This window comes from Biomphalaria glabrata, chromosome 3 (assembly GCF_947242115.1).
Source record: "Biomphalaria glabrata chromosome 3, xgBioGlab47.1, whole genome shotgun sequence".
Lineage (NCBI taxonomy): Eukaryota > Metazoa > Mollusca > Gastropoda > Planorbidae > Biomphalaria > Biomphalaria glabrata.
In genome coordinates this window covers 23852607-23868206 of record NC_074713.1, presented here as the reverse complement: position 1 = coordinate 23868206, position 15600 = coordinate 23852607, and the positions used below count along the sequence as shown (strand labels likewise).

At 38.7% G+C, this 15600-nt stretch overlaps 1 protein-coding gene across 1 annotated transcript in view; it reads left to right on the top strand.

Moving 5' to 3' along the window:
- Window positions 1-15600, top strand: part of LOC106059101 (sodium-dependent phosphate transport protein 2B-like) — a 53595-nt gene that overhangs the window by 12819 nt on the left and 25176 nt on the right. Inside the window, exons 2-4 of the mRNA XM_056024092.1 lie at window positions 11675-11770; window positions 13290-13440; window positions 14939-15067. Coding sequence (XP_055880067.1) covers window positions 11714-11770; window positions 13290-13440; window positions 14939-15067 — 337 coding nt within the window. The 5' untranslated portion in view covers window positions 11675-11713. The remainder of the gene's footprint in view (window positions 1-11674; window positions 11771-13289; window positions 13441-14938; window positions 15068-15600) is intronic.

Here is a 15600-nt window from a genome sequence, read left to right as displayed (position 1 = left end):
TGTCCAAGAGTGCCCCCCTCCCACAAATACACACTATTTTCAAAAGAAGCATCACTATTCGCAGCCCAGTCCTCTCTTTCCTTATTTATTTTATTTTCAATTTTCACTGTGTGACCAGTTAGCTAGTAACTGTTTTCCAGAAAATACATATAAACAGCCAAATTTTTAGAAAAATCATTAGAACAGTTTTCGAGATCCATGACCCTTCAAAGAGTTTGCAAATTAATAAGATAAATTATAAACAGAAATTTAAAATTGGTCCAAACTTAGCATCTCATTCTCCCTTTTCATAAGCTAAGAATTTTTAAAAAGTTTTTTTTGTTTTTTTTTTTAAATCCAAATAAATTTTGCTCTTGTCAGACATTTAGGTTTCTATGACGTCACAGGGGTGTAAGCTACAACTGGCTACACTCATAATCAGTCTGAAACTAACTCCATTGCTCTGTTCACACGTCTCGAGGCACCATTCAGGTCCAATAAACAAAGTGCAATATTTATTGACTTCATTAACCCTCATTTATTTGAGGTCTTCTGACTTAAGTCACGATTTCTGGCAAGGCACTGTCTAGCAGACGTATGTCTCGTGCTTTTACACACACCCACTACACATTTCAACTTGACGGAATAACTTCTCCGCCCATACCATCCAAACACTTGACCATTGTATTTCTTTTCAACTTGTTTGTTGGTGTTTATAAAAAATATGTTTGGACTAAAAAGATTAATGAACGTGCATTGAAACGTTGTTGTCTATGCTACATCTTTGACTGCTTTTGGTGACCCTCCTTTTTAAAGAACACGCCCTACGCCTCTGCATAATTAATTGTTCATTATTAGTTGACGCATGATCATCTGTTTAAGTATTTAATTAGTAACCACAAGCCCCCACCACCTCCTATTTTCCCACTCCAGGATTCTGCAGTCGCGAGAGGTCAAAGGATAAATGCCTCGGTTTGAAAAGTCGTCTGCTAACATTAAGGTAAAGTATTTCAGAGAATACATTGACTGCAGTTAGAGTATAGACCGCAAAGTTAGGTAAGGGGTCATTACTTTAGTTGGAATATAGACCCTAAGGGGTACTATACTAACTTAAGTTAAAGCCTATATTTTTTTTTATTAATTAATGTGTTGAAAAATAGGGTGGGAGATTTTGTACTAAAAGAGAAAAAAAATGTGAAGACATTTAAAGAATGTGAAACAAATCCATTAACCTGTGTTGTCAAAGCATCCTAATGAGATTACATCTAATGCCATTCCTTTGAAGTAAACAAACAAAATAAGTACAAAATAAATAAATCCAATGTACATACCAATGAGTCCATGACAATCCTCCATACTTTCATTTCATTCATAGAAGGTAAAATGTCGTAATCCGGGAGCAATATCTCAAACTGTTCTGTACTCATAGCCCTGTCAGCTCTGTACTCATAGCCCTGTCAGCTCTGTACTCATAGCCCTGTCAGCTCTGTACTCATAGCCCTGTCAGCTCTGTACTCATAGCCCTGTCAGCTCTGTACTCATAGCCCTGTCAGCTCTGTACTCATAGCCCTGTCAGCTCTGTACTCATAGCCCTGTCAGCTCTGTACTCATAGCCCTGTCAGCTCTGTACTCATAGCCCTGTCAGCTCTGTACTCATAGCCCTGTCAGCTCTGTACTCATAGCCCTGTCAGCTCTGTACTCATAGCCCTGTCAGCTCTGTACTCATAGCCCTGTCAGCTCTGTACTCATAGCCCTGTCAGCTCTGTACTCATAGCCCTGTCAGCTCTGTACTCATAGCCCTGTCAGCTCTGTACTCATAGCCCTGTCAGCTCTGTACTCATAGCCCTGTCAGCTCTGTACTCATAGCCCTGTCAGCTCTGTACTCATAGCCCTGTCAGCTCTGTACTCATAGCCCTGTCAGCTCTGTACTCATAGCCCTGTCAGCTCTGTACTCATAGCCCTGTCAGCTCTGTACTCATAGCCCTGTCAGCTCTGTACTCATAGCCCTGTCAGCTCTGTACTCATAGCCCTGTCAGCTCTGTACTCATAGCCCTGTCAGCTCTGTACTCATAGCCCTGTCAGCTCTGTACTCATAGCCCTGTCAGCTCTGTACTCATAGCCCTGTCAGCTCTGTACTCATAGCCCTGTCAGCTCTGTACTCATAGCCCTGTCAGTTCTGTACTCATAGCCCTGTCAGCTCTGTACTCATAGCCCTGTCAGCTCTGTACTCATAGCCCTGTCAGCTCTGTACTCATAGCCCTGTCAGCTCTGTACTCATAGCCCTGTCAGCTCTGTACTCATAGCCCTGTCAGCTCTGTACTCATAGCCCTGTCAGCTCTGTACTCATAGCCCTGTCAGCTCTGTACTCATAGCCCTGTCAGCTCTGTACTCATAGCCCTGTCAGCTCTGTACTCATAGCCCTGTCAGCTCTGTACTCATAGCCCTGTCAGCTCTGTACTCATAGCCCTGTCAGCTCTGTACTCATAGCCCTGTCAGCTCTGTACTCATAGCCCTGTCAGCTCTGGACTCATAGCCCTGTCAGCTCTGTACTCATAGCCCTGTCAGCTCTGTACTCATAGCCCTGTCAGTTCTGTACTCATAGCCCTGTCAGCTCTGTACTCATAGCCCTGTCAGCTCTGTACTCATAGCCCTGTCAGCTCTGGACTCATAGCCCTGTCAGCTCTGGACTCATAGCCCTGTCAGCTCTGTACTCATAGCCCTGTCAGCTCTGTACTCATAGCCCTGTCAGCTCTGTACTCATAGCCCTGTCAGCTCTGTACTCATAGCCGTGTCAGCTCTGTACTCATAGCCCTGTCAGCTCTGTACTCATAGCCCTGTCAGCTCTGTACTCATAGCCCTGTCAGCTCTGTACTCATAGCCCTGTCAGCTCTGTACTCATAGCCCTGTCAGCTCTGGACTCATAGCCCTGTCAGCTCTGGACTCATAGCCCTGTCAGCTCTGGACTCATAGCCCTGTCAGCTCTGTACTCATAGCCCTGTCAGCTCTGTACTCATAGCCCTGTCAGCTCTGTACTCATAGCCCTGTCAGCTCTGTACTCATAGCCCTGTCAGCTCTGTACTCATAGCCGTGTCAGCTCTGTACTCATAGCCCTGTCAGCTCTGTACTCATAGCCCTGTCAGCTCTGTACTCATAGCCCTGTCAGCTCTGTACTCATAGCCCTGTCAGCTCTGTACTCATAGCCCTGTCAGCTCTGGACTCATAGCCCTGTCAGCTCTGGACTCATAGCCCTGTCAGCTCTGTACTCATAGCCCTGTCAGCTCTGTACTCATAGCCCTGTCAGCTCTGTACTCATAGCCCTGTCAGCTCTGTACTCATAGCCCTGTCAGCTCTGTACTCATAGCCCTGTCAGCTCTGTACTCATAGCCCTGTCAGCTCTGTACTCATAGCCCTGTCAGCTCTGTACTCATAGCCCTGTCAGCTCTGTACTCATAGCCCTGTCAGCTCTGAACTCATAGCCCTGTCAGCTCTGTACTCATAGCCCTGTCAGCTCTGTACTCATAGCCCTGTCAGCTCTGTACTCATAGCCCTGTCAGCTCTGTACTCATAGCCCTGTCAGCTCTGTACTCATAGCCCTGTCAGCTCTGTACTCAAAGCCCTGTCAGCTCTGTACTCATAGCCCTGTCAGCTCTGTACTCATAGCCCTGTCAGCTCTGTACTCATAGCCCTGTCAGCTCTGTACTCATAGCCCTGTCAGCTCTGTACTCATAGCCCTGTCAGCTCTGTACTCATAGCCCTGTCAGCTCTGTACTCATAGCCCTGTCAGCTCTGTACTGCTAAGAAATACACTGACTACTCGTTCACCCCCATTTCTTTTTTTAAACAAACCGTAACCCAAAGAGTAATTTGACTGAAAGCTTTCTATTTACAACTTTATATCAACTCGCGCTGTCTGTCTGTCAAAAGGATTGTACATGCAATTTCTCCAAAACACTTTCTCGGGTCAACTTGAAAATTTGCACGATTATTAATTGGCATGGACAAAACATGAATCAATTATTTAAAAAATTAAGCAAGTAGTCAATTAATTACTGCTGATTTAATTATTTTGTTTGATACCAACAAGGGTAATTAATCCTTCAGTATTCTAATATTTGGCTAAATATGTAGGTTTTGGTCCCCTTGGATAATTGTACATTTTATTTCTCCCACACCCATTCTCGGAGCTAGCTGAAACTTTAAACAATTATTTATGTACCTAACAAAGGATTAATCAATTTAAAAAAATACCAATTATTCAAATAATTATTGATAATTAATTACTTTGTTTGATATCCAATAAGGAAAATAAACTCTACATTATTTAGAGATAAGTTTTTAAATGATTTTTAACTGTGGAAGAAATTTGTTTTGTTTTTATATAAGTTTCCGTCTCTAGTTCTTTTTCATTTTTCAAAAGTAAAAAAAAAATAATTTGAGGCTTTAGGCGTTAAAATTGTATGAGGCGGCACTGGAATAAGAAAATGGTTGTTTGAAACAGAGAAGACACATAGATAGAGGCATATTTCTTACTTCGTAGTCCATAGAACAAATTCGTAAAGGTGCTCCTCTTCCCTAGTGCCAATAGAGAATGGAAAGGGTTGCCTGAATCAGCCATGAAAACCAAAGGCTTGGCAGAGTTTAAGTCATTGATTAACATGCATGACTAGAGATTAATCAGTCAAGCGAAAGTAAAGAGACCTGGCAGGTGTTGTTCTGGAACACAGTTGTGTGTGTGTATGTCTATATATATATATATATGTGTGTGTGTGTGTGTGTGTGAGTGTGTGAGGTCCCTATAGTGTACTTAATTAATGGTTAGGATGACAGTGGAATCTTCTTAAATCATTTAAGGTTATTAATTCCTAATTAGGAGCTGGCTTCCCGAATTAATATCTGTCCTATTTGTCACAGAGATGATTGGCTCAGGAATCTACAGCAGGGCGGAAGAAAAAGAGAGGAAAACCAGAAAACATAACACAATACTTTTTAAAAATAAGACAATACCTCCTTTATACATCCTTTATACCTCCTTTATACAGCTGGCAGAGGGAGTATTGTTCTCGTAATAACTCATGAATGTTAGATATTTAAAAAAAAAAAGGAAAATACTTTACCACCGTCATATCACACACACCCCGCCCCAAGAAAACAATTTCTGGTTAAGCGAATGTAAATATCTACTAGACTTTATAATATTCAAATGCTGGGCCTTTAGTTCTAGTTTTAGAAGACACGAAGACATAAAGTCTGGTAAAGAATTTTTTTTTTCTTGTTCTCTAGAGAAATTTAAATATATTTCTTTCATTTTAAAATATCTTTATTTCTTTTTTAACTTTTACAAAATTTAACGGTCAAACTAAAGTTTTCCAAGTGTAGCCAACTAGCTAGTATTTTTTTTTCCTAACGATATACATAACTTTCTAGGAAAATCATTTGAGCCGTTTTCGAGATCTGTGTCCAGCCAGAAGTTTCCACGAAGGTACGAGTTGTATAGAGATAGTGCAATGTTACGAGGTCCTACAATTGCTGCACACACGAATTCGTGCAGCAGAAATACAAGGTGCGCACAAGTTACGCACCAGCTACAGGGAGACTTAGGGGTTAGTGAGATGGAAGCGAAAGGCAAACACCCAACCATTTAGTTCACAGATTGGATGGATTTTATCAGCTAGCATCATGATGTGAAGTTACGACGATTAGTGGATCAAACAATTACAAAAATCATGTAAACAGTAACTTAATCTTTCAATGGTAAAAATATAGAGGAAAAAACTTTGTCAAGACTGGTCTAACCAACTTGTGTGTGTGTGTGTTTTTTGTAACAAAGCTTATATCGACTCACTCTGTCTGTCTGGTACAAATCTTGATCACGTGATTTCTCCCACTTCCCATTCTCAGTTCAATTTGAAATTTTGCACAATTACCAATTGTCGATAACAACACACCGTCACACCAATTTAGTAATGTAATGGCAGGAATAGCGCGGTACTTTCCCTTGTATTATTTTTTAAATTATACATTTTTTGCTTGTTATGTCTTATAATACACTTGTGTAAAAGAGCACAACAACTAATCAATATTGACTCCAGTCAATCCTTTACATCTACTTATAGTGTAGGCGCATCGTATAGTATTGGATATCTTTGGTGAAGACCTCCAGATAAATAGTCTTTAACATGACAGCAGGCCTACTGTGGCAGTCGTTAACAGTTTTAGCATTTTTTACATTCAAACAAAAATAGTTTTTGTTTTGTGGTAAATCCGGTTTCAATACAAACATTAAAAGGTGACTTTTCAACTTGTCAGAAACCTGATCTAGATATGTATAAATGAAGGCGTCTGTTTTTTTTCCACCCGATCATTTTTATTTCAGGCGCAAATAAATTTCCTTACAAAACAATCTTACTTGCAAAGTACAGATCAAAATATAAAACACTGAGCCATAACTTACAAATACAAAACATACACTAATAAATACTGAGAAAGTCACAAAGAAAGAAATATTTATCTTGTTTCACAGTCTAGGACAAAGTCCTATAAGTTCTCTTTCTTATCTAAATGCTATTTGAACATTAAACAGGTGGCTTCCTAACAAAAGGTAGGAAAACCAAAGACTTAGTCAAGTTTGTCTCAAATTAACAGGCACGACTAGATTCTCTTGTAGAAATGGGTGGGACGTAAATGTCTTCTTGTTTTAAAGGAACGTCTTTAGTTATAAGATAAGATAATGGTGTTGATTCTGAGTAGCTAAGGCTCAAATAAAGCACATTTTATACACATTTGTGGTTGAGAGGAATGAATCACTTGACAACATAGCTTATGAGGGGCAGTGCTTGAGTTTAAATCCCAATGTAGACGTCGAACTCTCAAGAGATATTTTGTAGAGATATGATTCATGCTGATTTTATTATTTTTTTGTCACGGCAAATGTTATTGTAAAATTAGATCCCCCCAACATGTTCAAGGTGCAGTGGTTGAATGGTAAAGCGCTTGGCTTCCGAACCGGTGATCCTGGGACTGAATCATGGTGAAGACTGGGATTTTTAATTTTGGGATCCTTACGGCGCCTCTGAGCTCACCTTTCCTTCGCAGTAACGATCCTTCCTATGTTTCAGACTCCTTCCGGTCCTGACGGATCCACTGTTTCTCACGTTGCTGGTCTGTCCACTTAGTCTTCATTATTTTGTTTACTATTCCTCTTATCAGCTTGCAACAAAAAAAAAACAACAACTATAAAAACAAACAAAAACAAGGTTACAAAAGACAGTTTGTGTGGAAACACAAACTCAAAATCGGCCCCCGAAGTGGTCCACCCAATATTTTCAGAACATCAAAATGAAATTATATCAAAGACAAATGAGAGATAAGAATGGAGAAAGAAGGTTAACAGATCTTGTGTAGTGCCCCAACGGTCCCGCAGATCAAAGGATAGGTGAAATGAATGTAAAGTTAGATGTGTTTACGAGATCTAAACGGGACGGACGGACGGACAGACGGCACAAAACTAATAGCGTCTTTTCCCCTTTCGGGGGCCACTAGAAACCCTACGTAAGACATGGGATGTGGACACGGATAAAGAGAGTCCCTTTCTTATATCTTGTTAGAAACAGACAGTTTATGTATATATTTGGAAAAAAGAGTTACTAGCTAATAGGCCACACTGGGAAAACTCTGGTCAGACTTTTTTTAATTTGTCGAAATATTATCTTATAAAATGTAATTTTCTTTCAAGGTCTAGACCAGTGTTTCCCTGTGTTCTGTGGAACCCTAGTGTTCCGCGAGACCTGAATAGGTGTTCAACGAGCTACTGGAATTGTTAACTTGAAGGGCACCACGTGAAATAATCTCTTAAATAAGTAAAGTGTTCTGTAGGGTTTGCCTGTCTCCGTACAGGTCCAGACCCCAGCATGCACCAATTCTATCGGTTCTAAGACTAGTCGTATCTTCGAATGTGTTTCTGACTGAGCACCTTGCAATCATTGGGGATGTGTTCAACTGTTTCATCTTCTGTGTGACAGTCTCGACATCTGGGATCGTGATTCTCTCAGATCCTAGCGAAGTAGGCTCCAATCCGACAGTGTCCCGTACGAAATCGTGACTAAATTGCATCATCCTTTCTGTCTAGCTGCCACAATTTGTCCTTCCTGTTTGGGCATTTGAGAACTTTCCACACTTCCCGACCCGTGCTAAAATGATCTAAGGTATCACCTATCACCAGTTGTAAGCCTCCATGCAATGAGGCTCCGTACTGGGATTAATCCCTTACAGCACGGTCCAGGTATCTGAAAGTGTTCTGTAGGGTTCGTTTGTCTCCGTTCAAGGCGAGACCCCCACATGCACCAGTTCCATCTGTTTCAAGACAAGTCGTATCATTGATCGTGTTTCTGAGCACCCTGCATTCGTAGAGGATGTGTTCTACGGTCTCGTCTTCTGTGTGGCAGTGTCCACATCTGGGGTCATGGTTATCTCGGATCCTAGCGAAGTAGGCTCCTATTCGACAGTGTCCAGTGCAGAATCGTGCCTAAATTGCTTGTTCCTTTCTGTCTAGCTGCCACAGTTTGTCTTTTTAGTTTGGGCGTTTGAGAACTTTCCAGACTTCTCGTCCCGTGCTACGAAGGTCCCAACTGTTGAACCATTTGGACTTGATTCATTCACAATTCCTCGCTTTTACACTATCGTATGTTTGCGTCTCCTCTGGTGGTCCTAGATGCGTTCCTAGCTACACCAAACTATCGGCCTTCTAGTTTCCTTTGATTTCACAGTGAGAGGGAATTCATTGCATCACCATACGTACCTAATATTTCCTTTTGAGGCGCTCCACGCAAGCCATAGTTTTTTCCAGTTGTGTAGAGTGTAGACCATGTCTCTAAACTCTCTAGAGCTTGCAGGGAGGAAGGTGAGTCTGTAAAGAGAATTACATTGGCCAGTGCCGCATTTCCTTCCTCTATACGCTGTTCAATATAATCCAGGGAACTTTTGATTCCTTCTATTTCGCAATGTAATTGCTTTCTCCTGCACATGGGCCTACCAGTTCATCGCATTCTGTTACACCAAGGAAACTGACTCCCTCTCCATAGCCCGATTTTGTTCTGCCTTGGACTTATCTTGTTGATCCATCCGTATAAACCTTAATGGTATCTTTTGGATAGTGGGCTATGGTTTCTCTCGCAGTGATATTTAGTAGGTTTTGTGCACATTTCTTGTTTACCTTTGGGTCAATCAGTGATTTTCGCATCTCCGGCAGATTAGGAACAGTTACCGGATCACCAAACTAGAACCTAGAATCTTCAATATACATGCACTTTAACCATTTATTTTTTTCGTTGCGTGGCGGTGGAATCAGGTGGTGGAAGTGGTAACACATGTTTGACTTATTTGATGTATACTTCATTAGTTATTGAAAGCAAAGTCACCGTGCGCTACAAAAGACCATCAGCTTCATAAAGAAAGGCATGTCTTAAAGAACACTTTTTACAAAGCTTCTATCAACTCACTCTGTTTGCCTTCAAGTTTGAACACGTTATTTCTCCCACACCTAGTCATGGATCAAGTTGAAACTTTGCACAATTATAAATTGGCGTAGACAATACTTAAATCAATAAAAAGTATGATTTATTTAGTCAATTAATTACCAGTTATTAATTATTTTGTTCGCTACCAACAAGGGAAAATAATCCTTTAGTATTTACAGATATCTTTAAATATTTCGGATTCCGTCCCCTTCTATAGATGTACACCCATTCCCACACCCATTCTCAGATCAATTTGAAACTTTAAACATTTTTTTATTGTACCACTGGTTGTGTAAATCAATTAAAAAATTAAACAATTAGTTAATTAATTACTGATAATTTTTTGTTTGATATAAAAAAAAAAAAACTTCTACCTTCTTGATATATCTAGTTGTAAATGCGCAGTTCTTCCATTTACAAAAGCCTTTTTCTATAAGTTATTTTAAGACCACCATAATTTTATCTTGTGTGTATTTTTGACTTATGGGGGGTGGGGAGGGAGGGGGGGTTTACAAATTAAATTTAACCCAGTTACCTTCCCTTTGTTTATTTTTTAATTTGAAGACAGAGAGTAAAAAAAGAGTAAAGTGACATGGTCGTTTTTTGAGCCATATAGAGAATAAAAATAAACTAAAAAGAGGAAGAGTGTTGGTATTTACGTAATTGGTTAACAAAATCAACAAAGTCCTGGACTCTCTATTTTGAAGAATCAATGTTGCCAACTATAGAATACACATTACTTTGTGGTACAACAGAAGAGAGCTTAGAAATGAAATTTTGGATTCGTAAACATTTAGCACAAAATGTATTATAAGCGTCTTGAACTGCATAGCTGACCCATACCTCCGTATTCTATACACCGGATGCAGTAAAATACAAAATAAAGCGCAGACGTCAATATGTATTTCAGAGAAACAGAACACATTGAAAAATACTGTAAAGATAATTTCTTAAATATTAAATGTCGAAAAAAACAACAACAAAGAAATGATCATCGATTTTCGTAGGGAAAAGAAGGAAAATGATATTGTTTCTGTAGCTGGAGAGACCATTGAAATAGTGCAATCTTTTAAATACCTTGGTACTATCTTAGACAATAAATTAAATTTTACTGCAAATACTGATTATATCAGCAAAAAAAAGGGCAGCAAAGATTTGATTACTTAGAAAAATGTTTTAATTTAAGGTTAGAGATAAGGCCTTGTCGATGCTTTATCACGATCACATTTGCAAATATTTTAAGTTTCAATATCACTCTCCGGTACGGCAATCTGAACATTAAAAATAAAAATAAACTCCACAGAATCCTAAATGCTGCCGGTAAGGTCATTAGCAAAAAAAAAAAAACCCATTTGGGCAGCTGTTTGAGACAAACATCCATAGAAAAGCTAAAAAGATTCTAGAAATAAAAAATCACCATTTGGGTCAGGATTTGTGATTTTACCATCACAAAAAAGATACAAGACACCGATAGCAAAGACAAACAGACACAAACACTCTTTTGTTCCCCTGGCAACTAAGTCATTAAATACAATTCAATTATCTGATTTAAACATTTCACATGTATCTTATGGTTATGTAATGTATTAATGTATATTTTGTTCAATAGTTATAACAATGTTTTTGGTGTAACGCCCTACACTGCATTTGGAACTACCTTATGGATAATAAAGATTACTATTATTGTTATTATTATTATTATTATTATTGTTATCACACTTCTGAATTAAATTGTCTTTATCTCCCACATAAACATCCACATTCTGAAAAATACTTATGTGTAAACAAAGCTTATATTGAGTGAGTTCAATGGCTGTCATATCTCTTAGTATTTAATAAGAAGATGGTTCCCCTTCTACACAGTTCAACAATGATTTGGTTTCCAATTAAATATGGGGGGGGGGGTACGGTCTCTTGTCAGACATTGATTTGATTTATTCCAATGAACCCCCCAGAGGAGGGCCGCAACCATATCTCTCCCTCGAACTTGGTTCTGAGCACTCCGAGCAGCTTTCTTTATCTGCCCCAATGTCGTTCTAGTTTCTTCAATCAGAAATTAGGAACTCCACATTTTGAGCCCCCTCCCAAGATTTGAACTCCACACCATTGGATTGGAAGCTCAGTGTACATTTGTACGAATTTAAATGTTTTTTTTAAATAAATGTCACTTATTCCACTTCCAGGCTGTTTAACCAATAAGACAGTACAACATTGTTGAGAGGATGGACAATAATGGCTTCTGTGACGACCAAGGTCGATTGGTTCATGGAAACGTTCAGGTATTTATTCTCTCTCTCTCTTTCTTTCATCCATAATTCTGTGTGTATGTTTCTTGTCTGTCAAGTAGTCTGTTTTTATATCTTTGTATCTTTCTCATCTCAACATTTTTTCTTCTCTGCTTCGAAAGTGAAACATGGTCAACCCACTCTTGGCAGGGGAAAAAAAAAGGATAAATATCTTCCACCTTCGATGTGCCTGAGGCGGATGTGAAGGTGATAAGGTGGCAAGATAAAATAACCAACAGAAAAGTGCGGCGAATGTTGCTAGCACTTCCCTGCTGTTATCAGCAGCAGACGCCTTAGCAGGCTTGGTCATGTTTACAGAATACCACAAGGTCGACTCCCATAAGACATTCAGCATTGGTGATCTAATAGAAGGCAGAAGAGCCGCTGGTCGCAAACGGGATATGAAGCTCTTCAAAATCGACACTGGCAATTCGGAAAAAAAAAGCCACTTGAATGGAGAGCAAGCATAAAGGAAGGGTCCTGGATTGCACACACCAAAAGTAGAAAGAAGGGTTCAAGCGCAACAGTGCCTGGTGATTACAGATGCCCAACCTGTGACTGCAGCTTTCTGTATCAAGGATTGGTCTTTTTAGTCACATAGGAATTTGCAAAGGGAAAAAGTCATCTATCGAGACATAAAATGCCAGAGGGGGAGAGAGAGAAAGAGAGAGAGAGAGAGAGAGAGAGAAAAGATATATATATATTTATATATATAGAGAGAGGGAGAGAGAGAGAGAGAGAAAGAGAGAGAGGGATAGAATAGTCAATAATCACACGCGCACACACACACACACTCTATCTCGGGCATCGTCTTCGATTCCAAAGATAATTATATTTGCCACATTTGAGATAGACAATGCGTTCACCGCCGGCGGTTTAATAGAGCTTTCTTTTCGGCGTCTGTGTCTGTCTTTGGCGATGGATTTTCTTTGCCAGTTATCGTGACGTGGGTCTAAGCATTTTATTGCACATGTCAGCTACACATTTTATTGCACATGCCAGTTACACATTTTATTGCACATGTCAGTTACACATTTTATTGCACATGTCATCTACACATTTTATTGCACATGCCAGTTACACATTTTATTGCACATGTCATCTACACATTTTATTGCACATGTCAGCTACACATTTTATTGCACATGTCAGTTACACATTTTATTGCACATGTCATCTACACATTTTATTGCACATGTCAGTTACATATTTTATTGCACGTGTCAGTTACACATTTTATTGCACATGTCAGTTACACATTTTATTGCACATGTCAGTTACACATTTTATTGCACATGTCAGCTACACATTTTATTACACATGTCAGTTACACATTTTATTGCACATGTCAGTTACACATTTTATCGCACATGTCAGCTACACATTTTATTGCACATGTCAGCTAAACATTTTATTGCACATGTCAGCTACACATTTTATTGCACATATCATCTAAACATGTTTATAGCACAAGTCATCTAAACAGTTAATAGCACATGTCATCCTTCTGCAGACTCCAGACCATGAAAAAGATACCAAAAGTTTGACAGAGCAAACTCTGCAGAACGGAACCAAGTTGCCTCCTCAAGATGTGGAGGCCACGCCAAAAGAGGAGGACCCATGGAAGGTCACAAGTATAAGTCAGGACTATACGCCATGGAGTGGTGGGTAATTCATGGACGTTGCATGGAGACTTTACTGACATCGCTTTGACTAGTCATCGACACTTAATGCAACTTTTCTTGGACACTTTATATTGACACTTCATAGACATTACATTAACACTTCATAGACATTACATTGACTTGTAATGGACACGTTATTAACATTACATTAACATGTGATGGACATTACGTAGACATTACATTGGCACTTTATTGACAATTCTTGGACATTATCATGATATTACATTGGCACTTCATGGACATTTCTAGAATATTACATTGACAATTTACGGAAACTTCATAGATACTTCATTACCATTATATTGACATTTCATGGATATTTTATTGACTTTTCATTGAAACTACATTTACATTTCATTAACAATTCATGGATACTGGATTTCATTCCTCATGTTAGTACATAAAATACACCAATAAAAATGTGTTGATTTTAAATTCTTAAGGTATCATTGTCACCTGTTTCAGAACATTCCCAGACTTTCCATTATATTTTGATAAAGCTCCTTTTCTACAACTTAGTTGAAATAATGTTTGTCCCTAAAGAAACCAAGTCAAATATACAAACAAAATAAAAAAAAACATTAAAAAAAATGTTTATATAAAGGAAAGAGCCTCTAAATTACTGCATGTCTTTCAATACTGTAAGATTTACTCTCCTTTTTCAATATGAAATAAAATAAATTAATTATCACTAATTAATTAAAAAACTGTTTTTTTTTTATTTATTTGATGTATGTGCTGTCATCTACAATTAATAATTGTTCAAAGTTTCAACTTAATTCAAGAATAAAAAGTGGGAGAAAAAAATCCTTATAGACAGACAGACAGACAGACGGTATGAGTTTATGTAAGCTTTTTAACAAGCAAACGAACAACACACAAGAAAAATGTCAACACATTTTCTATTCAACAGCGCACCAATTATTCAACTTGGCCAAGGGGAATAAACGATTCTCTTCCTCGTCCCAGAACCACTTTGTTAGGAACAAGCAGTACAGTCTTTTTTCCCCCTAGAGTTCAACAAGATATTCTTTTCACCCCTACAACGATATATCTCAATGATATTGAAATTATTTTCCTTATTCGCTATCACAAGATATTGAATTACCGAAAATTAATTGACAAATTGGTTGATTTTCTAATTGATTCGTGTTTTGTTGGGTACAATTAAAAATGATATTAAGTTTCAACTTGATCCGAAAAGGGGGGTGGAATATATAACATTTACAAACTTTTTAACTGACAGACCAACAAACAGTCAGACAGACAAAGTGAACTGATATAAGCTTTGTACAAATGAACATTCATAGACATCTGCTTTCACATTCTAACGCAGCTTTCGTCTACTGAGCCAAAGTTTGGAATATTATGGCTATCTACAGTAGAATTAGTATTCAATTAAATAGTTATAAAAATATAATTCTGTTTCGTAATGCCTCCAATTGACTTGTTTTCATTTTTTAAAAACTTGTATTAGCTTTAAACCGGAAACAGAAAGTCTTCCGATTTGTCAGCTCCTGCGTGAAGATACTCTTAGTTTTTGGTTGTCTGTACATGTTCATCTGTTCCCTGGACTTTTTGAGTTCCGCCTTCAGACTACTGGGAGGTGAGTACTAGAGTACATTTAAGGCAATATATCAAACATTCATAGCCTTTTTGTTTTCTAACTGATGCTAACAAGTGTTAGGGTTGAGATATTAAAAAAAAACATCATTATGACATATTTAGATGAAATGACCACACTGAGAAAAATCAACAACTAGATAGTATTAATTTCGTCCTCTGCTAGAAACAATTATCTCCCCTCTCTGAACAAGACACACATTGTTATATTTTCATCTAAACAGAATAAGCCCCATACATTTCCCCCACTGCACCCACTTTTACGAAACTGTCAATCAAAGCCTCTCGGAATGCCCCCGTTTAATTCACCCCAGAGTCCCCCCAACTCTAATGGGTACTTGACTTTAGTTGGGGAAAGTAAAGGCGGTAGGTCGTTGTGCGGGCCACATGACACCCTTAACCGCTGGCCAAAGAAACAGATGGCCTCAACATCATCTGACCTATAGGTCTGAAATAGAAACTTTACTTTTTTTTTTACCCACTCTTACGAAACTGTCCATCAAAGCCTCTTGGATT